A 24,577-nucleotide genomic window follows, 5' to 3' on the forward strand; every position below is an offset into this window, starting at 1 on the left:
GATGAAACCCAAGTCGCCAAGAGGCCCTGATTTAGTTGTCTGTCCTGCATCGAAGGTGAATACGGCTCCCCAAGGTGAGCACAAAAAGGGTTGGGTCCGCAGCAGCCTACGTGGCACCAGCCCACGACCAACGCCAAGCGAGGGGTGGTCACACTCCGCCGGTGCCATGAAACAGAATCCGCCGGCCCTCAATAGATCCTCCGTAAGGCATCCCCTTCCCAGGCAGGCCAGTGGGATGCCCCCTGTCTCTCACCAGAGCCATCTGGTTCCCAGTACTGCTGCTCTTCCCACAGCCACACAAACCACAGTGAAAAAGGATCGCTTTCACAATCAAGATCAGGAACGAGAGACGTGGCTGCTTAAAAGGGGTCTGAATGTTGAGCGCTGTGGTCCCCTCCGCAGCAGCCTATTGTGCTGTTGTTATTGTGTCCTTGGAAGGGCACTCTGCTGCGGTTCATCTGACAACCTTTTGTGATTCGATACAGTGGAAATGTGTGCTCTATTCATGCTCTGATCAAGTCACTCAGGCACGATAATTAAAAAGGAAAGATTTAAACAAGTTAGGTAATAATAGCGTCTAAGAATTAAAAATGGATGTGCACTTTGGTGATAATGATTGCGGATTATTCTGAAGCCAGCGACAGGCATAAGGCGATTCAGTGTAGCGAGAGATTACGGCAAAATGTCTTGACGCAAAGGAGATTTTCTCCACAATGTACATGGATTTGAAGTGCAAAACAATCTAAACACACCAAGGGATGCTGAGGAACCAGACCAAATGCCTCCATCTGCAGTTTACAAAGACAGACAAAACAAATGTGTTTGATGTGTTTGCCACTCTCACCAATCGAGCACGCTGGACTTTGATTGGATACAGATGGGAGCGTGTTTGTGCGCCACACGTTGGGTCTGTTTGTCCACCACAGCCATGATGAAGCCTCACTGTTCAATATTCATCTATTACTATTCTTTTGATGTCAGACGTCGTAGGAGTGAATTAAATCCACCGTTAGTCCGCTTTAGCTACATTTGATCACAACACATGACTCTAAGCCTCTCTTGGACATTTTAAGCCCAATTTCCAGAAACCGCGTTTCATTTCTGAAGAGAGGCTTCGTCAAAGCTGCCAGGAAAGCTCGAGATTCCCAGGCTGACATGACACTTGGCCTTGGTGGTGGGATTCTAGAGAATATTAGATAAAAGACTGACAGACTGAGTGAGGTCTTATTTAGGTTTTATGTCTGTCAGTTCACACAGCAGTGGAAACCTCAGTAGACCTGAAGCGATTAATCAATTAGACGATTGACAGAATATTGGTCAGCAACAATTTTGATAAGCTTTTTGTTTGCAGCTTCTTTTTTTCTTCTTTTCTTAACTCTCTGTTTTTCTCTGTTCCATATTTATGTGAATTAGGGATGTCCTGATCAAGTTTTTTGGCCTGTATTTAATGGTGATTAAATATGCATCTGACACATTGGAACAACAGCTGTAGCCTTCCTAATCTGGCATGCATTATCTTTCACAAGCTACTTGACCCAAATACTGGAGGTCCTGGTTCAAAGCTATTAAGTTTCTAAACTTCAATTATTTATATGATAAATGTTTAACTAGAGAACACGACTACTGAAATTCATGTGACACAATCCACTAGGGGGAAGAAGCAGGACTTCACGATGCCATGCAAAGTCAATTCACTTGTGTCCCATTAAAAATTAATGTGCGTCTTTACTGTGAGGTACAGAGTGTAGGGTACAGTAAAGAAAAGGCTCAGGTGATGTAAAAACATCAGGGGCTTATAAACTCTCAATTCAAAGGACATGAAGAGGCAAAGTCACACAAGAAGATCCACAAATTCCCTATTACCTATATGGTCCTCTATTAAATTAAATAGACCTCTAACATAATGTAGTTTATGTAATATAAAACTGCTGTTAGGAGGAGTTTCCCATCCCCTCTAGATGAAATTTTCTCATTCCCCAAACTACATTTTAGTGTCATGTATGGCTGCTGGCAGGAAGTCTCCAAACAGGAAATAACTAATCAAAACTAGCGAGCCAAATGCAGTATCAGCCTGTCTTCCAAACAGCAGCAAAGGAGTGCTCTGTAAGGAGAGAGCTGGATGTTGTTTGAAAGTTCCTCTAAAGATTTTCAGTAATGCCTCCGCCCTCATCAGCCGCTAAAGCGAGGAACTGCACAAGAACATGAACACGGGATGTGTGCTGACACACTGTTCATGTCCTCACAACAGAACAAAAACCTCCTCTAAATCTTTTTCTGCTGCTTTGCACAATTGGTCTAGCATGTCTCGCCTTGAGTCTTCAGAGTCATAAGGTTCACTCTAAAAAAAAAAACTCATTGTTTTTAATAATGATGTCTGTGAAGAAATAAACAGGAAAAAGAGCTGAGCGTTTGATCTGGTGCGTCTGTGTTTTTTTGCATAAGCAGATCAGGTCACACCGCTCCCTCCCCTCGACCTGAGACCTTTATTTATCCAAGACCTTGTCTTCCCTGGACCCTGTAATCACACAGGACCTGTGGAGGAGGTGGTGTGTGGTGTATGTGTAGAGGAGGGGGGGCGGGGGGTGTAATGGTTGCACACAATCCCCTGCAACAGCACTGACAGAGCTTCAGCCCAAACCAAACCACATGTAATTTACATTCCTCAGATACCAGCTAACCTGAGCACAAACAGGACGATCGAAAACAGGTGTGTTCAGCGACTTCTTCTTTCATGGCTCACCTTTCTTTGAGGCACTATCTGGCTTTCAAGTTGCAGCTTAAAGTGGCTTAACATACAGGGCAAAGGGCCCACATGCGGACCCGAGGTCCATCACTGTGTACAAATTGAAATATTGTCGTTGAAGCAACGTGAAACGTGGAAATCTTCCTGCGAGAGAGCCGACAGGAGGCAAGCCGCAGCCATACTGGCCGCACAGCTTACATAATGTGACCGCATATTGATTACTGCCTATGAGAGGCTGGCCCATTGTGAGGAGAGGAGTTGGGGAATTGACCGACGTGCACTCAAACACACACACAGTGGGTGATATCTACAGAACAGTGATGAGTGGGTGAGAATGGCATCGCCACGATGACACTGGCCCTACCACCGTGCGAACAAAGGAGCCTGTGTGCACGCCGATGTGTGTGTGCGAGTACGTGTGTGTGTCGCTTCCCTCCACATCGGATCCATCTTAAAATACCGCGGCTGCTCCACTGATGAAAATTGCTGCCTTTCATTCTTACTGTAAGTGCATCTGGGGGGCAGGGGGGTAGTATGGGTATGAGGGGGGAGAAGGAGAACAAACGAGCTGGGATGATGTGGGCAGGAGTGCAGATTAATGCACGTTTTGTCACAGCATGCGTATGTTTATCAGGGCATCTGACAGTGCACGTTGGCTCAGAGATCATTTTACCATCCATTTACAGGCAAAACAAAAAAGAAGAGAGCAAGCTCAAAACACCCCCATGCGCGGCACACATGGCCATTAGCAACTGTGAGCCCATCATGACTTGTATCACAAGCCAGAGATCCTCTGGTTATCCAAGGCTGCATGCAATGAGGAACCCATATGGGCATGTATTGTTTCTTCACAGAAGACGCGCATTAGCAAGACACATTTTCTCCTGCTTAAGGCCTGGATCGGTTGTTTGTTTGCTGCTAAAGGGCCCCAGCACACAGCTGTGCCACAGAGCTCGTCCGAAATGAGATTTGTACCTTCAGACTCAGACCCCTGGCGTTGGAGACGCTAGCTCTGTGTTTGCTGTTAATTTTACAAGCCTGGGCTTTGTCGGCCTTGTCTATTACATGGGGAAATGTGAAATAAACCCGGTGTTCACTTCATTGGTGTTATGCACAAGAAGGAGAAAATTAGAGCCTGGGTTAACAATCTGCGGGATCATAAAAACAGTCTTTGTCCCACCCTGACTCACACTGTGTTTGCCGCTCTGTTTTCCTCTCTTCTTTCTTTTCGGCTTAATTTTGCTTCCCCCTCCATCACCCTGTCGTACGCAATCCCCGCTTCAGTCCCAGCGCTCTGCTCTAATTTGCAGTTTGGTTTAATTTAGGATGGATCGATCCCAGACGCACTAATTGTGCACCTTTGAAAGCTCTGAACCGAACACCCTCAGCCCATCTTGGTCTCCCTATCTGTGCTCCCCCCCTCCTACCCTCACTTATAGTCCCTGCTTTCTTCTGGTTGCACAAGTCTTGTTTATTCTGGTGTCAGAGTTGGTTTAGAGCAGGTTCAGTGGCATGTGTTGAGTATGCGGGAGATTTCCCCTTCTATTCGTTTAACCCTGTAACCCCTGTCCTCTTATTGTACAGGGAGGTGTGTGTGTGTGTGTGTGCTAGTGTGTGAGAGAATACATAAAACAAGGACGATGTTTGAGGTGAAGAAGCTTTTAATTATGCTTGGAAATATGGCCTCTTTTTTGGCAGATGTTGATAATGACTTGAGGAAACAGTAAGGACATGCCAGAGGGAGGTAATTGAACGCGACACCTCATCCGCCCTCATGTCAGTTTGGCCGTCGGGCCCCTGATGTCAACATTTTGCCAGTGGCTTTTTTCCCTGGGGTTGCAGTGAGTCTCTGAACATCCTTTACGTCATCGTCAGAGTCTACAGCCCATCAGTCCCCCGCTGAACGTCCGCCACGTAAGACTCAAAATCGTCCCACCTTGTTCCATATCATCCTGGCCGCTTCGGGAATTCCTACAAAGGTGGATGTTTCATCTGCTTCGGTATGTTTGCGGATTGATTTTTCAAAATCACTCCAGACATAACACTTAAATTAAGGGCCGGAGAGCAGCTTGTGGCAAAAAAAACCCCTTTTATGCTTTCCATTTTTGCGACAAGCAACTTCAAACAGGGGTTTCTGGCAGCACGTGTAGCCCACCACTGGCTCCAGCAGATTAGACTCTTTCCATTACAGAGCTAAATAATAGGGGCCGCACTAGAACGAGATGGGGCCATGCTTTATAGGTGCTACCCAGCAACTTTGGCAGGGAGTCCTGTGGGTCTGTGGCTACTGTGGTAGTGAACTCGGGAGGTGGTGCAGCGGAGGCTTTCTGCAGGAAGAATGGTGGTGATGGAGACTATTTTGGGACTGAATGAGGTCTTGGTTTATGGCCTGGTTATCTGGGGCTACAACCTATGACAAAAGCATGAAATGAAAAGGAGGACTGTAAAACTCCATTGGGCAGTCATTGTCTGCAGATTTAGCTAGTTACAAGCATCTGCTCTCATTACTTGGGAGGCTTCTTTTCTTCTTCTTTTTTGTGCACTTTCATTGACCCTCTCACATGAGGGCACTTTTAAAAAACCTCTTACAGGAGAGGAGATCAGAGACGCAGGGAGGCGAGGTGTGGTCCATTAAGTGCCCCCCTCTGAGAAATCAGTGACTTCTCCTCTGCAACATCTTACTTCATTATAAGAGCCTCACTGACTGTGGCTATCTGTGAAACCTGGATAATAAATGTGAAGCAGGCTTCCTGCGATCCTCTGAAATCTGATGTGGTTTTGATGTGGAAATAGATGCTGTTGTGGAAAAGGGGAACCAGACTTGTGTTGCAGCCAGCTGTGTCCCCCCCAGAACAGAAATGTGTATCCCGCTACATCTGGCCTGGTTTGGCCTGTCCCTGGCCTCTGTTCCTACTACGCTGTCATTAATGAGCTCCACAACAGTAATGGCTACCAGGATACAGTGGAGGGGAAACATTTTGTGGCAGATTGTGTATTAATAATCTGCTATTTCTGTCATCTTTATTTGTAGACTTTGGAAGGTATGTGAAACCTTGTGTGTACCTTGGTGCACAGCCTCCAGTTTTGGGTGGTGTTAGAGCCTGCACAAATATGTTTTTTATGCATAATACTGTACATGCATGTTTCTATCATAGACTCATTCTGTGTAATTTCATCATAGTGGAAATATTGCTCATGCACAAAGTCTGTTTTGCTGTCCCCAGAGCTCGAAGCATATAATAAAGATGGAAGGAAGCTCTTTATGTCAGCCCTCAGTGAGGAAGCAGTCGTCTGTAATTATCGCTGCTTTTCATCCCTCGTAGCAAACACAACAAATAAGTGCTCTTGTGTGACCTGGCAACGTGTTACAGAGAAACCATTTGTTTGTAAGCTTGTTTGTTTGTGTTCTTGAGATCACATGACCAAAGCCCCATACTCTTTTCTTTCTCCCTCTCCCCCCGTCTTTTCTCAGGGAATCAAGTGCATTTGAAGTTGCAATGTGGAAGTCATTAGCCACAAATCCCAACAAATATAATAACAGGGCGATTAGCTCTCTCTCAACGATGCTCTGCTGTTTTTCTTTTTTTTAACTCGTTGCCGGGGTGGTGCAGTATTCTGTGAGCGCAGGGCTTGGTCAAGGGCGAGTCTTCCTCTTCCCTTTCCCGGACTTTTTCTATTTGTAGATCTGCATGTATTTTATAGGAGACTTTCCCCCCCCCCCTTCTCTCCGTCTTTCATGCGGTGGTGGTTCTGTTTCCCATCACGGCCTATGATGAAACCACAAGAAAGCCCAGGCCCATGTGACGAGAGCGCAGCAGTTGCTTGGTGACAAGGAGAGGGGTGTGAGGTGGGGGCAGGGTGTGTTCGGAGGGGAGTGAGCCTGAAGTGGTGACGGTCCAATCAGCTGATGAGCTCTTCATTTCCTCCAGGACAAGGATAAAATGCTCATATTCACACCGTTCCAACATTAAATTGGCCTTTTCTCTTTAGCTTGATAGATGTGTGGCCATCCGCAAGGCTCTTAAATGGACCATTCATCTTTACGATGGCCTCACTTATCTCTGAGTCCTTGCAGATCTGCTACTTCCCATTCTCACCACAAGCAAATGGTGCCTTGAAACCACATGGAACCACCCTCCCAGCCCCCCCGCCCCCATCTCCCTCCGGGTGGCAAAACGCTGCCATATTTACCATCTCGTCCTGGAAAGCTAACTTGGCCGCAGCAGGGCCGAATGATTGCCAGCAGCAGCTCGTTCCAAGCGGACCATGTGCAGACAAGCTCTCCTTCATCCTGAAACTCCAGAGTAAAGTTTCCTGAAGGAGGAGAGGAGACATTTACAAAGTCATTTGGCTCTTTCTTTTTGATACAGTGTGTTGAGCAGCGCTGCACGCAGCCAAGTTCAGTCATTTTAATACCCGCTCTTTTGGAGGAGAAGATATTTGAAGGACGTGAGCTCATTTGGGATGCAGTCGGCTGCCCTGTCCCTGCCTGATGTTATCCTCTCTGACTGGGGCAGTAACAGTCGTGATTGCTTTTGGGGAGCAGTGACTCATGATTGTGCTTGTACCGCTGCCAAACTCTCAATAGCAGCGTTTCCTCCGCTTTCTTTCTGTTGCCGTGGCTGCTGGCATCCAGAAAAATGTAAATGCAATAAAAATTCATCATCTGGTTCCCGTCTTCCCGAAGTATGTGTCATATTATACAACGTGTGTCCAAATACTATAATTCTTGAACTATATCAGGGCGGCTGACATTAATGTTGCTGTTAGAACAGCCCGTTATCTCCAAAGTCTTCTGCAAGTTAAACACCGCTCCACGGTGATCATCTGCATCCGTTGCACACCTTGCCTGTCCTCTGGCTAACTTGTTTCCCCTCTCATCGCTAGTCTTCGTAGCAAGAGCATGACCCCTGTTGTAACACCATTAAGCTGTTTTTCTAATTTTATGGAGTTGCGTTCTGCCTCAGCCACTCTCAAGTGGATTTACGATCTGGTGGTTGATATCCTTGCATGCCCAGGCAGTATTAATTTGCTAAGAGAGAGGGGAGCGATTTACAGACAATGGAGTGGCATCATAATTGCAGGAACCTGACACCCTGCAGCTCCCTGCTGCCGTTGAACTCCTGTCAGCCAGACGATGGATGGCTGATAAGCCTGACTGAACAACACAGCCGAAACAACTTTAATTAAAAGCAACTTTGGCTGACACACTGAGAACAGCCTGGGCCACTGATTTACTCTAAAATTAAGTGTTAGCTGTACTTTTGTGGTGGATGCAAAGGGCTGGAATGCATGTTTGCGTGCAAGCTAACTGCTGTTAATATTGCAAAGCATAGTAGAAAGTATGGGAAGCTAATTACTAACATGAAAGTTTCACAAGTTTTACAGTACTACATTTATTCACTTTCCAGGCATCTTTTAATGTAATTCGCCCACAGAAGTTTGATTTGGGAGTTTGTTGATCTCCAGCAAATGAAAAATACCTTTTAAGGTCTTTTAAGTGTCATTATTGATGCTACATGGCTTCTCTCGACCTGTGAAACGGTATCTAGGGGCTGCCATCTGAGCGCGGACCGCGCAACAGACTACAAAAGTTGCATTGCAAGGGCTGCGAGGCTGGGTGATCCCCCAAAGAAATGTTTGTCTATAAATAAGTTGAAGGGGGATAACAGAGCAGAAAAGAGGAGAGGATGGTGAGAGAGGAGAACAGACGATAGGGAGAAGAGCGAGAGAGGAAGCTGGGAAACCTTGGACTCGTAAGAGAATGTGAAAGAGCCTTGGAGCACAGCTGGCTCACCGAGGGGTATAATGACTGTCATATTGCGAAGCATTAGCTCATACTCAGCCCAGACAGTTTGACTTGATGAAAGGGGCCGTCCACTGGCTAACCGCGTACATAGCAACAAGACCCCATGGAGACGAGCCAAACAAGCGAGTATTGTTTTTTTCTGATTAGTGTTTGATTGACAGGCGTGATGTGAAATTGTTGTAATACTTCCGTGTGCTCTTGCTTGACATTTTGGAAAGCGTATAAGCTGACACTAGTGCGTGTTGTTTGTGCATGTTTCAAGAATGGAAAATATGCATACTGTGCATCAAAGCTGCAAACCTGTGCCATCGTTTGCATCTCCACTTTGCAGTGTCATATCTAGCCTGTTTTTGTCCCTGCTGGTTACAGTGACGGGGTATCCTGCTCTGTCATCAGTTGTAGCAGTAATGAGCACCTGCAGTACGAGTAATCACAACACTCACATAATAAATTAATATTTTCCACCGTAATGCAATCAAAAGAGGAATTCATCTGTGGCTGTTAAAGCTCTCTTGACGGGTGCCCCCCCGAGGCTGAGAATGATGAGCGGTGATGGCTCATCACGCTCCCATCAGCCATTGTTTATTTGAATTCCCTCTTTCAGGGAAGAAAAGCCTTCCACCAGCCATTGTTTTGCCTTGGGAACCCAGCTCTCTCTCTTTCTCACTCCCTCTCTCTGACACGGCCATATGGTTGTCATACACTTCCTGGAAATTCAAGCCATGTTTGCTTTTGTTGTATATCAGTGGGGCTTTTTTTTTTTTTCTCCTCCTGCGCTCCTGCATTGACATTAATTGAAACAATACCGTGATTGATCTTGCTTTAACACATTGGCCAGGGCTGAAATGAACTGAGCCCGGGCAAAGAATACTATTATTCCAAACTTATCGTCTATGGGCATTCCAAACACATTAAAACATTTTACTAGCACGAGAGTATTTCACTGAATCCAGATTCTCAATAAAGCAGGTCACATATGCGGCTGCCTTTTACATGCCTGTTTAAAAGGCTCTTGCCAAGCTTTTGATTTCCATCTAAATAGACGTCTAATCCCTTATTGCAGACACCAGTAAATTCTCTCACTTTCTCCATCTCATTTCTGTCTTTTCAGAGTGTTACACTGCCAACGGAGAAGACTACAGGGGCTTCCAGAACCAGACCAGCCTGCATGGAGGTAAACCCTGCCTCTTCTGGAATGAGACCTTCCAGCACCCTTACAACACCCTCAAATACCCCAATGGAGAGGGTGGTTTGGGCAGGCACAACTACTGCAGGTGAGTCCCTTTTCTTGATCTGGAAGTGCGCTGAAAGGATTTGTTTATTAAAAATGGTGATACAAGAAGTTAACAGACCGACTGCTTCCTGAGTTTTAATTTCAAATCATAACCCGCAACCCAAAAGTTATCATCGAAGATGATGGTATTGAATATTGCAAGCCAGCTATAGGTGATTGTATCGTCTTTTTATGGCCATATTGAATCAACTAATTAAGTTTTGATATGTTTTGTCCTCATCAGTGCATATGGCATCAAATCAAATGCAAATAATGAACCTCTAAAGCAGAGGTTCCCAGTCTTTTTTGACATCTCAAGAGGTAAAGCTATCTAGTATTTCAGGAGAAAATACATATCATACATGAATATCTTACACTGCATAGAACAACTCACTGCCAGTACTCCACTGTGTCTTTTCAAGAGAGCATCACATGACTTTGTGTTCTGCTTAAATGCTTTGCAAACCAGATGTAAGCTGAAGTTTTGACAGCGCTGCTCAACACACTGTACATGTCATGACAAACAGTGGAGCAGTCGAGGGAGTGATAGAGGCCAACAGGAAAACATGACTTATTGCAACCTTTTGGAAATATCAATGATAATATTTGAAATGCAGCATCAGGTTGCTTTTATTCGGAGGTCACAGTCCTCTCACAGTTACATGTATACTTTTAAAAATCAGATGTGTTTATCATTAATTGATTGAAGTGCTTTGGTATGATCATTTTGAGCAAATGCCAGCCAGTGCATCAGAAAGATAATCTGATTGTTTCCTGAAGTGAAGACAATACCTGCTGTCGCTGCAGGTCCATTTGTTTTATGGGGCTACAGATGGAAGTAAAGGTAAAAGTTTAGCAAGTCATTATTCTTGTGGGCTCTCGCTCATTTCACCGCCCAGCTCTTTCTGCACTAGAAGAATAACAACTGTTCCCTCTTGTTTTTTTTTATTGTAAAGCAATCTCCTTTTGTGCTGGAAATCCAGCAGATTTACCACTAAAATCCTAAACAGTGTCTCACAGTGTAGGCCGCCAATCCTTTTAGCAGCTGTCTTGTTTGTTTATGATGATTATAATGTATGTTCCTGATGTCAGAATGCTTTGAGTAGCACATTTAAAGCATCTTTGTAAGACAGACTGATGTTTGACAGAGCTTTGAACTTGTCAGACAAAGCATTTGACTCTCTTAATAATTCAGAGCCAGGTCGTTGGCGTTTCAAAAAGGGTTTGAGCACACGGGGACCTGCTCAGACATTCGCCCTTGAATATTTTATTGGTGGTACCCAAACAGAACGTTTAGCTCTGTCATCACAAGGATGCAAACACGCTTGAAGAGTTTTGTAAGCAAATCTCCATCCCTCGTCCCCGGAATGTGAAGGGACACGGTGGATTTGGGTGTCTAGAAAACCCGGCCCGTTAGCGGCACTCCGAGTATGACTGTCAAACTTGTGTATTTGCAGAGAGCCACACTCTTTCGTGAGTCAGTTCAAATTCACCGAGACGTCCAGAACAGTGGCTTGGCTCAGATCGCCAAGCCATAAGAAACAGAACTCCCCCTCCTCCTCGGCCCAAAGCCTCTGAAACATTTCTCTAAGTCATGGTTGTAAACTCATAACGCAGCAATGCTTTGAAGTGGCCCTGGACAGATTTGTTTTTACTTGAACTGGATGGGAATTCGGAAGATTTATGAGTAGGATACATGCAGAAGATCGAGGAAGGCTTTCCCTGCACATTAGGAGCGTATTAATGTCCAACAAGCGATTCAAAATGGACATCTTCATTGTTTGCATTTGGCTGTTTTCTTGGCCGCCGCTGCCGTTAGCAGCTTTTCTAACTCACTGACAGCTCGCGGCTTTGTTTCTTCATGATAGAGGGATTTCTTTCACTAAAGGCCGAAGCTACAACTACTCTCAGTCTCGCTCAGACACCGGCCTTGTAAAGAGTGACCCATCAGCAGTGCTATGGGGACCAAAGTGGCCACTTCATTGTGAAAAGATGAGGAATGGTATTTATGGCATGTCTGCACAGGGTCAAGTATTTGTGCATGCGTCCACCCACGTGCGTGCTGTTGTGTGCACATGTTGTGAACATGTACGTGCCAGCAGAGGACTGTGTTATCCCACCGCAAAGAAAGATGTGCAATGTTTGATTTGTCTGATCACAGAAAGTTGGCTCGTGTCTTGGATGTTCAGTTTGAATTGCAAATTGCCTTATTTACATCAAGAGCAGCTTGCAATTCAAATTCGTTATCACAAAGTTCTGTAACCCCCTCTAACCTTCAAACTCTTTCTCATCTTCCTACCCTAGTTCTGTTCGTCTTTCATCTGAGGCTTTTTCCACGGATGTTTTTGGCTGCAACTCCGCACAATAGGGGCAGGTATAATGAAAGCAAGAAGGAGAGGTAAAACAGGAGAGCCAGGGCAGTTTTGGCATGTCTGACCCCAAGGCCAATTGTGGTTTTATGAGATGAGGGCTGAGGCCGGGGCACAGGTGGATAATGCAAGGCCGGGAATCAGTGCATGTCTTAACTTTAACACACGGCTCTAAGCACGTATCAGATGTTGAGAAGCGGAGAAGAAGAGGATTACTAACTCTCGTCCCATCACTGGTGTTTTCCCGGTGGTGATTTAGTCAAGAGGGCACCACAGTGGTGCTGCAGAAAGAGCCCTAACAGCCCCCACATTTCATCTTTATAGCCTGCTATAAAATACCCCAGTGAAAACAGGGAGAAACTGGGCAGAGGGGAAATGTCACATTGTTCCCCTGCAAAAAATGGAGCACAAAGCCTCAGGAAAAGGACAACAGCTCTCGTGTCTAAGCCGGGACTTAGCAGGGCTCATTCCGACAGTGAATATCGCATTACTGTTAATCGGCGTGCTTCGATTCAGAATTCATTTCATATCATGAAGTAGAAGTTAATGATCTACTTAAATGTCCAGTATTGAGCTCAGATGTTGCTTTGCAGTCATTCCACAGTTTCACACTTCAACAAGGTGCTTTTTTCACTTCCAGAGCACTTGTTTGACCTTTTCTGGACACTTCATGACATTCATAAGAACATCACACATCGAAGTTCTGATTTATATTTCATTTATTGTTCCTTCCAATCTTACTGCTCCTACAGGCTCTCCCCCTGGTGTATTAGTATGAGGGTGTGAAGTGCATGATGGTTCAGTGGGTGGTTGAATAGCTTTGCCAGCCATTTCCTGGCTATTTATATGCAGGTGTGTGTGTGTACTCTACAATTTATGAGTGTCCACTATGGCTTCTAATGCTTTTCTCTTACATAGATGAGATAATGGAAATGCCAGAGTGAGTAGTGTTCCCCAAGTTGATTGTAATTGAATCTCCATGATGTCAGGTGCAAATCTGAGGTCAGGCAAACTTGCAGCCAAGTTGTCCACCGTTTGTATGACTATATTACGATCCCAGTGTGCAGCTTTGTCAAATTGAAGAAGTTAATAGAAGTGTCCCATGAGAAGATGTACTGTGTGCCGTTACCAAAGCAGCAGCCATCAATAATTATAGTAATCTCAGAATCAGAGTCAGAACCAATTTCATGCCATAGAATATAACCCTTATACCCCTTATATGTTTGTAGATTTGTCTTTGAAGGGTCAGTTCACCCAAATTACAAACAATTATGTTTTCAAACTTGGCTTTTAGCCATGCAGATGGCTTTTCACCCATAGGTTTGAATTGCCCAGGTTGTGAGATGTACCTGCAACTACTAGAGCTGCAAAGAGAGGGACACCTGGATGTGCTTTCCCCATTCTGTATTTCATTCATATCATATCGATTTATGATATTACATGTGTTTTCTGTCAGTTTGTTGAGAGACTCAACATACAACCATACCCATGAGCCTCAGCTGCTTTTGCTGTGGATAAGGAGCCAGTCAGAGGCTCAGAGCAGTTGCAAATTCAAAACACTTTGCTGCTGAATTTGCGTTAAGATCCGTGTTTCTTGTTGAAATGCATCTTGGGAGTTCACTTCTTACTCACTTACTACTAAATTCTTATGCACACAGACTTGTACCTTGAACTCTTTGTCAAAGAACCAGATATTTTTTTAACACAGTTGTTAATCTGATGCTTTAAGCAGGAGAGTTTCATGCTGAGTCGAGCCGTAGAAACATTGTCTATGGGAAAAATGAATGAGCCGCTCAGAAAAAATCAATATTATCTGTTCTTTCCGTATACAGTGTCCTGGTTACTGTGGATAATCCTCAGGCCTCAGTTTTAATAGTTTTCACTGGACCTGCTTTTTGCTGAAGAAATGGTTTAAAAAACTAGAGACAGTGAGGTCTGTAGATTGTTTTTCTGGAACGACACAGTTTCTGGTGGACAGTTTGTCAATGCTGTGAGAATTACAAATACAATTCCATTCATCTCTATTGTGTTGTGGTGCAGGCAGAAACCAAAGAAGCAAATATCTTATATCCAGAGCAAATAAGACAAAATAAATATTAAGAATAAATTTAAAAAGCCCTATTATATAAACATAAAATATGCTTACATGACTAAATACCAGTAGCAGTAGGTGAGAAAACGTTCCTAAGGTCAGTTGATCCTTTATAGACATTAGTCAAAGAACGTGTGGTGTGTTTACCAGCCACACTTGACACAGTGATATCACGACATCGTATTTAGCACGAGTGGCCCATGAGAGAGTAGACAGTAGACAGAAGACTATACATATCAGGCCACAACCAACAAGCCCTCTTCTTCAATACACACATTCATCCAGCGCAGCAGCAGGCAGCAGTTTGCATGCTAAATCATTCAAGTCAATTAAAGAGTCTCCTCTCAGGCAGTAAATTGCCAGACTCTGATCTGCTGTTGACCTCAAATCCCGATCCAGACAAGCCTCTCACCACCACTTTCCAATCAGCATTTCTCCTCTCTCCAATTCTGCAAAGTGAGGGAAGTGAGCTTTCATCTCTTTCACGCATCTACTAGTTTAACTAAGCAAGACTTTTACTCATGAAAAACACCTAAACGCATGTTGTTTCCAGCATTTGCACACATAGCTTGATGTAAATGATTTAAAAAATTTGTATCTAGCTCTCACAGTGCCAGGCATTTTAAAAATGGTCATAAATGTTCTGTTTAAAGTACGTGGAAAATGGTTATTAAAGGAAACCTTTTGAACAGCAGCCAGCCAAGAGCAGCTGTTTTTCTCCGTGCTCAGATGTGAGACCCTCTTGCCTTCAGATGCAGGAATGGAGAGCCTGTGAGGCAAAATGCGGTGTGGCTGTAATTGGCTCTGTACCGAAGTGTGTGGCTCACTCCGAGCAAAATGAGTCAATCACCGCAATTGTGCCAATTAAGTGTCCAAACATCTTCTGTGATCTACCTCTGGGTATGGGAGTGTTTCAACAAGCTCTTCCACTCAGAGCCAAGCGGGCCATCTCTGACGCACATGCATGTGAATACAACACCCCCCTAAATCCACACACACACACACACACAAACACACACACATATATATGTTTTTACATATATATATATACACACGCACACTGGCAGCAACTTATATCAGAGTGTCTCCACAAGGACTGAAGTCTTTCTTTGTGCTTCCGGGTTAAACAGACGGATTTCCATCCACCATGGTTGGCTCTTATCTGCATTGTAGCACCTCGGCTAATCTGATACTGTCTACTTTCCAACTTCTGCTCCACCCTCCACACACACACACACACACACACACACACACACACACACACACACACACACACTGGCACACCTCGAGGCAGGATTGATTATGTTTCTTTGTCATGTGGGCTGGCTTGTTCACCTTAGCCCTGTGGATGATGTTCCCATGCTTCTGCTAAAAGGGTGTGTGCAGGTGTGTGTGTGTGTGTGTATGTGTGTGTGTGTGTGTGTGTGTGTGTGTGTGTGTGTGTGTGTGTGAGAGAGAGAGAGAGAGAGAGAGAGAGAGATGAAACACTATTTGGGAATGAGAGCATTGGGGGAGAGAGCTTGGAGGGGCCCAGCACATCATCTAGTGATCAAAGATGCCGGTGGGTCAGACATGGGATGGGTGGTCCACTGAGGACTTTTTCTTTCTTTTTTTTTTTTTATGCTGATGGTTGTAATTCATGTCTGCCTCCTAAGGGGGTGATTAAGGAAGTGCAGTAAATTACATAAGTGGGCATAGATGAGCTCTTGGGAGTCTTATTTCAAATAGGGCTATTAAGGGTTGATAGCCATGAAAAAGAGAAGGAAAGAAATAGAGAGAGGTATATAATTCAATATTTTGAGGGTTCGACCCAGTTTTTGCTCTTTTCATTTCAACAGTAGCCCCAGGCTAAACAAACAGGTGTCTGCCTCCAATCTGGGTGGAGCAACAAACAGATCTGGACTCGTGATAAGGTGTCGAAATTTACTGGAAAACGAGGCCGGTTTCCCATGAACATGAGAAAATGTCAGGCTGAGGGAAGGTCTGTGTTGCTTTGATAGCAGAAGGGCACGAAAAAGAATAAATAGAAACGTGACTAGATGAACTCTTTCTTCACGTTGCCGACAGGCTACAAGACAGAGAGCGGTGACTGTTTGCCAGATATTGAGAGTGAAAAGCTTTAAGGCACTTAAACTTGAGTTCAACCCAAAAAAAGCCTTAACAACGACATCTTTGTCAGGACCTCATTTTGAGTGTGAAAAGAGAGGAGGAAACTCTGGATAGTGTTTTTGATAGGAGAAGAAAAGAAATGGAAACGCCCTTCACAATTTTGCTCACAAAAGGCGAAACGGGATAGTGCAGCACTCCAGGGCTTTTTCAAGATGCTACAATGAGCTGTGTCAAAAGAGAGGGGGGGAAAAAACAGCGATGTCATCTTAGAAGGGTTTTTCAGTCGATGGGATGTGTATTTTTACAGTTCACAGTAATCCTGAAATAGAGCTTAAAGAGCTGAAACAGCATCAAGATGAGCCCCAACTGCATCCAAGCTGCTTTGATTTCATTTATCAGCAATTTAGAAGTTGCCATACGTGTCATGATTTACAGAGTCGCATGATCACCCTGGAGATATGGAGCCCGCACAAAGCTTTTAGGTATTTCCATCTTCAATCCTGCTTCTCATCACTTTTGTAAGTGAAACTGAAAAGCAAAAGCTCCGAGGGGCCTGTCAGCCTTATTATGATGGGTTAAAACTGCCTTGATGAGCTTCAAAAGAGGCCACAGCCTCAGACAAAAGCTTCGCCCCATCACCCATTCCTTTTTTCAAGTCTGTGTCTGGCCTCAAACAAAGAGCCCTCCCCTCGACCTCCAACCACCTCCACCCATCAAAGACCCATTGGTCTGGCCCTTGACTGACATGCATGGTCAAGCCTTCAGAGTGCAGAGGAAGAGGCCAAACCAACAAGCGCCAAGGGGCTGCTGGGGATGATTGACACGGCCAGGATAATCTCCCTCTCTGTGTATTCAGCCCTCTGCAGCTGCATTTTGGTTCATCTTCAGTCTCAATTCCAAAAAATTGGGGACGCTGTGTAAAACATAAAAGGAAATGTGATAACTCTGTAGTCCTTTGACATACACTCAACTGAAAACAGAATAATGTTCGACCTCATCAGCTTCATTGGTTTTTGTTAGTATCTGTTTATTCTGAATTTGATGCCGCAACGTGTTTCAAAGAAGTTGGGTCAGGAGCAACAAAAGACTGGGAAAGTTGTGGAACGCTCCAAAAACACCTGTTTGGATCATTCCACAGGTAAACAGGTTGATTGGTAACAGGTGATAGTATCATGATTGGGTATGAAAGGAGCATCCTGGAAAGGCTCAGTCGTTCACAGGCGAGGATGGAGCGAGGTTCACCACTTTGTGAACACATGATTGGATAAAGGATATTTTATTTTTATGGGCTAAGGAACACTCAGGATAAACCTTTTTTGGTAAACACAGTTTGTTTGCAAATGACTGCCTTCATATCCCAGCCATCACCTCTTCGTCTCTTCCCTGTCCCCCTTTATCTCTCTCTGCCTTCTCACTCTCCCCCTCACACCTCTGCTCCCGCATGAAGACAGACAAACCTGAAAAGGCAGTTTATTTGTGAAAAACATGTGCGTCCATATTTGTTTTTCATATCATTTCTGTAAAGATCACTGGTGTGTACTGATGATTATTTTTCTTTCACTTCTGTGTCTGCAGGAATCCTGATGGGGACGTTCAGCCGTGGTGCTACATTGCAGATCACGAGGACGGGATCTACTGGAGATACTGCGACATCCCTACATGCCAGAGTAAGAGATTATTAACCCTCTTTTATCTGACTTTCCGTCTCCCTGCTCTGCTCTGCCCTTCCATGCCCTCGGGGCCATATAGTGGGGAACAAGGACTAGCGATTTTCACAGCTATGCTCATCTCCTTGCCTGCTATGAATAGCTTTTATAGACTGTATGGCTTGTACACAGTTATTATCATCTAAAAAATGCCTCTAATTGCCTCCCGTCACCCCTCCTCCTGCCATGCCCGGGCCTGCCCTTACTTTAATGCGCGCTGTCAATCACTGCCTCTGTGTGTTTGTGTGTGCGTGCGCGTATATGTGTGTGTTTTTGTGTGCGCGTTCATCAGTTTCCCCTTTGGCTTCATAGCTTGTTTTGACACGCTCTTTGATGTGAGCAATTATGTGCATCTACCTGTTACCTGACATGTTTGTATGATTTGTCCACATGTTGGTGTGAGTCAGTGTCCAGTGATTCCCGGATGAGTGTGTGTGATGGACTGCTTGGGTTGGGATGCAGTGCTCCTGTGTGTCTTCTGTACTGGTTTGGCACACATTTACAAAGAGCTGCCTGTTTTTAATCCCATTACCTTCATTCCCTCCACCTTTTTAATCACTGGTGTTGAAGACAGACTTAGGCGGATCAACCTACACTGTTTTTGATGCCAAAGATCATGAATTCCTGCAAAGGAGGTGCAGATATAGTGATCTGCTGCAAGCACGTTTTAGTTTTGTTTAGTCGCAAATGCTTATATTTGTAAGGTAGTCAGATATTTCTGTCTGCTTCAGATTATTTTAACGTTTTCCAAGCGCTCTTTACTTTGTTAGGCAGTTCAGGTCAGAAGTGTTATTGCATACTTTTAGCAACTAAAAGAATCTGGTGACTAAACACAGCGTGGAAGATAAAAGCGGCTGCTGAAAGCCAAGCAAAGCTCAAATATTCTGTTTAACTAAAATAAATATTTCATTTGCCTCTTCTATCATGAATTACATTCCACTTTCTTATGTAATCAGCCTCTTCTTTTTTATTTTTGCTGTTTTTCTCTGAGGTTAAACATTCCTCCTCCTTCTTTTATCTATGCACAATTCTATTTCTTTTCCAAACATTTGTCTACATTTTTTACCTCCGTCAACTCTGCGTGCACCTTGCATTCCTTCATATTTTAAGAATTTAGTTATAATACGAGCCTCACCTAAAAGCCTAAAAGCCAAAATGCAGCATGTGTTGGAACTTGATTTGGACAGTTGTAATCTGACAGCAGAAGGGCAAAGCTGGGACTTAGAGATGTGGTGACTTTTCACTGCAGTAGGTACCACCAGCCCTCAAGATCCTCCCAACCCCTCTAGCTATCCCACCATTATCCTGTCTGAGTAGCATGCTTGACTAAAGCCAGCTGTTTGAATGGCTCAGGACCCATTAACCCATCTAATAATGCCTGATGGCTGCATGGTCCATGTGTATCCATGTATTTTTCCATGGTGTTTTTGCGTGTTTATGTGTATAGGAGCTTGTGTGCATCCCATTAGACTTTTGACTGACCTATTTCAGACAACTGTCCACTTAGCTCAGTGTTTCTGGGCCGACATCCCAAACCTTTGTGGTTTGGGAGGCAAGAGGAGAGCAGCCCATGTCGTCTCTGTTCAGAGCCGGGATCGTCCCTTATCTTTGGTGAAATTAGGCCAGCTTTTGTTCCAGATGGGTTTGCCATGTGCTGGTTCAGCCTTGTTTTTGTCAAGGATCCAGTACTGTGCAGCGTGTAACCCATCCTTGCGACATGAGGCCCATTTCTAACGGCTGAGAGCTTCGCCCCGTGTCAAATGCTACCTAACATGAACGTTCCTCTGTCTCTGTGGCCATTTAAAGTTTTCCAGAGGCCTGTAAGGTAAGAAAAGGTGATGAGGTTTGCTATGATCCAAGTGTCCAGTGTGATGAAAACATGCCCGCTCAGTGGAGACGGTTTTTCCCCTTGCAGATACACCGGGGAGCTTTCAGACACGAACGCTCTGTCTCATCTATTGTGAAACCACAATCGCCACGTGGTGCCTCACCTTCTGGCCGTGCCTGTTCTCAATCTGCTGTGTTTGAAATCTTCAGCTGTTAAGTGAGCGAATGCCGGTGCTCCCTCAGTGTCAGTGTTCTCGGTCTGTGGCTGGCAACGAAAGGCTGAAAAACACCATGGTGTGCCAGAGGAAGGGCAACAGTGGTCTTTGTTTTCATTTTGTCTGGCTTTTTGTTTTGTCTGTGCCTTCGTTTTGTCTACTTTTTTTTGCTTATGTTTGATGTGGCGTGGTTGGTAGTTGGTGGCCACTCGCTGAGGCACCTGGAGCCTGCCAACGGTCGGCCTGTTATCCAGCTGTGTTCCCTGTCATCTCAGGTCATGCCACCCTGGTGAGGGTGACACACCCTGCTGGAGCACACAGTGCCAGGCAGGTCACATGAGGCCAGAAACACGTAGTCTGACAGCGTGGATTATAGTGTAGGTCACGATATTTGTTGATCTAAGTAATCCCTCATGGCAGCAGTTATCATGTGGTGGAATTATCTAAACATTTCAAAAAGGCGCGCTGTCAAAGCGCATCGACTGCTGCGCATATTGACATTTCCACGGTGTGTCAATGTGGACGCTGGTTTTGAGGCTCTTCTCATTCCCAGGCCGCTAAATGCTCAGCTGAACATAACCTTGTCACGTGTGTTGTTTACTGAAGTCCAGTTCCGGTGTAGCAGACCAGCCTTGCTCTGCTGAAAACTAACATTTACACAACCTTAATTTCACGACATTTAACTAGTTATTTTGAGCTGTATCGAAAGTAAAGGTAAAGGAATAAAGGGTTTTTGAGACACGGTTTTCTCTGTACTGCCGGTCAGCTCATCGCTGATGTATTTACAGCAAGCCTGAGTGCGCAGAGCAGAGAAGGCTTAATGTTCTCTGATTGAGCAATGCTGATTGGAATGAGTTGTGAGGACTCCACGAGTGGAGCCTCTGGCTAAACCAGTAGGTTCACCTGATTAAAAACCAGAGTTGACAGCTCAATCCATCATTTAGGAACTTTAGGGTTTGCACAAGTTCAGAAGTCAGAGGATGCCTGGGAGGTCTCAAAAATCAGCTTTGGGGTGCATTTCACTAACAAACAAAAGTGATAAACATGCAATGACATTACTGATTAATAAGGCGGCAGAGGATTTGTTGTTGAGATTTTAAAGAAAATCCGGTGAAAAATGATGCAGTTTAGCATTAATGTTCAGTTACACATGTCAGGCATAGCTGTACTGCATGTCTCAGAGTTTGGACATCTGCAGACACTTGTTAACTTGACCACTGACAATGTGATGGTTCCTGTCCAGCCTTTCCTTTTTCAGAGCGTCCCGTAGTGGAAGGACATTTTGTTTTGGTAGAAGTCCTTCAGGCTGACATGCCTTTGCTTCACAATATGCTGAGGCTGTATTTGATTGACACAGAGTGAAACTGTCAGGGTGAAGTCCTCAAGCGTTTGCCAAGACAAAGACACTTTGATCTGTGCGTTCGGAGCTCATCTCTCAACAGCGCATAACCAAGAAAAACTTGTTGTGCCACTGTTTTTTTCCCGCAGTAAGGAGACGTGCAACAGCCGTTTTCCCCTAATGTGACAGTGCCTTAGAGACAAAAGATCTAATTTGTAGTTTTTTGCCTGTGGGGGATAATGATATGAATTGTTAAGCAAACCCAGGAATCATAGTGACAATAAACCCATTTAAACTCCATTTTTACCTCACAAGAATCAGGTTTATCAACATTTTCAGCGTTCATTTTTATGGCTTTAAAGGTGCACCTCACAAGATCACAAAGGAACATGTCAGGAGTTTAACAAACAATCAGCTTTACCTAACCAGGTGTTCAGATTTCTGACTTTTAAAACTCCCTTTTGTGTTTGTGCTATTAAAATTTCATTCACACTATACTTCACACCGATTACAAGCTTATTTAGACAAGACAGAACCTGTTGCTGGGATGGGAAAAAAGTCCTTAAGCTCTGTATTGTTTTATTAATAGAGTGTGGCACTGTGTGTTTACAGTATCTTTTTATTTCACACACACACATTGCAGCTGACAGTACCTGCTGTGTGATAATGATAATGAGACTCATTATCTGCAAGCCAAAATTTCTCTAAGCTAATTTAAGATATTTTAAGATTGTCCTTTGTTGTAGAGCTGTCAGTGTGTTTGCACTGAGCATTTAACTCGCTTGATGTATGACTTGAATGCCTTACTAACAAAAGGCTATACAGTACTTTATCTATTTAAACAATTGAGGGAATGTCTGATTTACCTTGTCTGTCACCATGGAACAATAGTCTCTGTACGAGAGGCACCACATCCATCTGGCAAGCTAACCAGCCACACCTTGAAAACATTACAACAAAGTAGTTATGTGTTTGGCCCAAGGTTTTATTACCGAAAGTTGGCAAAAAATATGCAGCGATGAGATATTGACTTCATTAAGAGTGATTTATGAAGCCACTAAATGGCCCTTTGAAGTCGTGGGACACCTGAGTCAACCGTCAACTAGTCTTGACTGAATCTGACCAGATGTCTTGGTACAGGCTGCTCTTGTTCGGCCTTTTGGGATGAAACCGAGCTGTCATGGGTCAGGGTTCTTCTTCTTCTTTTAACTTCCTCTGCCTCAGCTGCGGTAGATGTCATCTCCTCTGCTCACATACAAAATGTTAAATTTACAGCTTTATGAAAAGTAAAAAAATACCACCATCTCTTTGCACTGTGGAGATTCTCGCTGGATGAAAAGGATCAATACCTGACACATACCAGATAGCACAACGTCAGTCAAAATAGGGCTCCAACTAAAGATTATTGCCTTTATCAGTTAATATATGAATCATTCTCTGGATTGCAATGTCAGTTGGTCAGTTTTGACTTTGGTGATGCTGACTTTTCCTGCAGCGCAACCAGCAGGACGACATTTTTGATATTAAATGAAATCTCTCAACAACTGCTGAATGGATTGCCATGAAACTGGTAAAACAATTTGTGTGTCCCATAGGATGAATCCGTCTTACTTTCATGACAAAGTTGTCATTTATCCAGTAAAATATCTATTTTGTGTAGGCATGCGTGGTGCCCAGAGGATTCATCCTAATGCCTTTGGTGATTCTCTGACTTTCCCTCCAGCGCCATCAGCAGGTTGACATTTGTGGTTGAGAGAAATGCCTTGACAAATATTGGGCATGTTCCCCTCAGGAGGAAATAATAATAATATAATAATAACTTTTGTGTTCCCCTGACTTTTCATCAGCATCAGGTCAAAACTTGAATCAAAACTGACTAGATGACTAGACCTATGCTGTATATTTGTTTGAGTGGTGCACTTAAATTATCCCAGATGTTTCCAACAATGTTCAAACCCAGAGTAACTCGTAGTTTAAAGGTAACGGTGCGTTACGTTTGGTCGCCTTCATCCCCTCTAGTTGCTATAAAATGCAGGGAAACACCTGATGATATATACAGAGAGTGAGGAAGGAGGTTGCCGCTCTATTGTTTACTCTTGTTTGTATTGCTCACTTGTGATGGAGCATGAGTATTTCAAGATCAGTTATCAAAATTGTTGCTGATTAAGTTTCTTTCAATAGACTAATTGATTCATTGTTCGTCAAGACTATTTTAGCAGAGTCCAAATCAGGTCCAGGGCCAGGCAAAGTGGAGCTGGACAACACCAGGTCTGACAGGTGTCAAGACCAGGCAGAACCAGAGCAAAAGCTGTCTATATTCAAAACCAAAAAGGGCAATAAACATGCCATTGCATGTAAAACGAATGATATATGAACCTCTTGAATAAGAAGAGGTGTACCTGTCTCTGCTCCAGCTAGGTGTGTCCAACTAATCAATACGCTGACTTGTTGTAGAATACACACGGGTGTAAGTCCTCAAGTTGTGGTGCTGTGAGGAAAATAAGAGACTGTGGATCTTTGAAGGTTTTATAATAAGCAGGAAAAGTCAAACAGCTGAATGAATGCCTGAGACGAGAACAAGTGCGAGTCAAAATAAGCAAGAGGCAGAGACAAGTCGAACATGACGGACATGTGGTCTGGAAAGCGAGGCCAGACTGAAGCACCGCAGCCCTGCCTCGTGGCTGTTGTGGTTGCCTAAACCAGGGATGCTTTCAGGTTCTGTTTTTGCAGTATTCATCTCACTCTCTGTCATTGTTTTCAGAGGCACAATATTTCCCCTAGGTGGTCTTGTACCAGCTTTCACCACAACCAACTCTCCCAACCAGCATACTGAGGCAGGTTCAGGCATCACGGAGTGGAGGAGGGTGTGTGTCTCAGTGTTACTGTGTGTGTGTTTGTTCTTGTGCTTTTGACAGCGTAGAAACCAGTCAGAGATTAAGGCCTTCAAAGAGAGGACATTTTTGTGAAGTGAGCTAATTTTGGCCTTTCCTTCATTCCTCCCTCAGGATGAACTGCAGAAACTTTGTTTTGCACATTTTTTTTTTTTTTATCTAGCTCAGCTGCACTTTGTGTTAGTCCTAATTAGCAAGAATTAT

At 44.2% G+C, this 24,577-nt stretch overlaps 1 protein-coding gene across 2 annotated transcripts in view; it reads left to right on the forward strand.

Moving 5' to 3' along the window:
• Nucleotides 1-24,577, forward strand: part of kremen1 (kringle containing transmembrane protein 1) — a 56,927-nt gene that overhangs the window by 10,896 nt on the left and 21,454 nt on the right. For both annotated transcript variants that reach the window (XM_041937977.1, XM_041937978.1), the window contains exons 2-3: nucleotides 9,664-9,826; nucleotides 17,971-18,062. In XM_041937977.1, coding sequence (XP_041793911.1) covers nucleotides 9,664-9,826; nucleotides 17,971-18,062 — 255 coding nt within the window. The remainder of the gene's footprint in view (nucleotides 1-9,663; nucleotides 9,827-17,970; nucleotides 18,063-24,577) is intronic.

This window comes from Chelmon rostratus, chromosome 5, assembly GCF_017976325.1.
Source record: "Chelmon rostratus isolate fCheRos1 chromosome 5, fCheRos1.pri, whole genome shotgun sequence".
Taxonomy (NCBI): domain Eukaryota; kingdom Metazoa; phylum Chordata; class Actinopteri; order Chaetodontiformes; family Chaetodontidae; genus Chelmon; species Chelmon rostratus.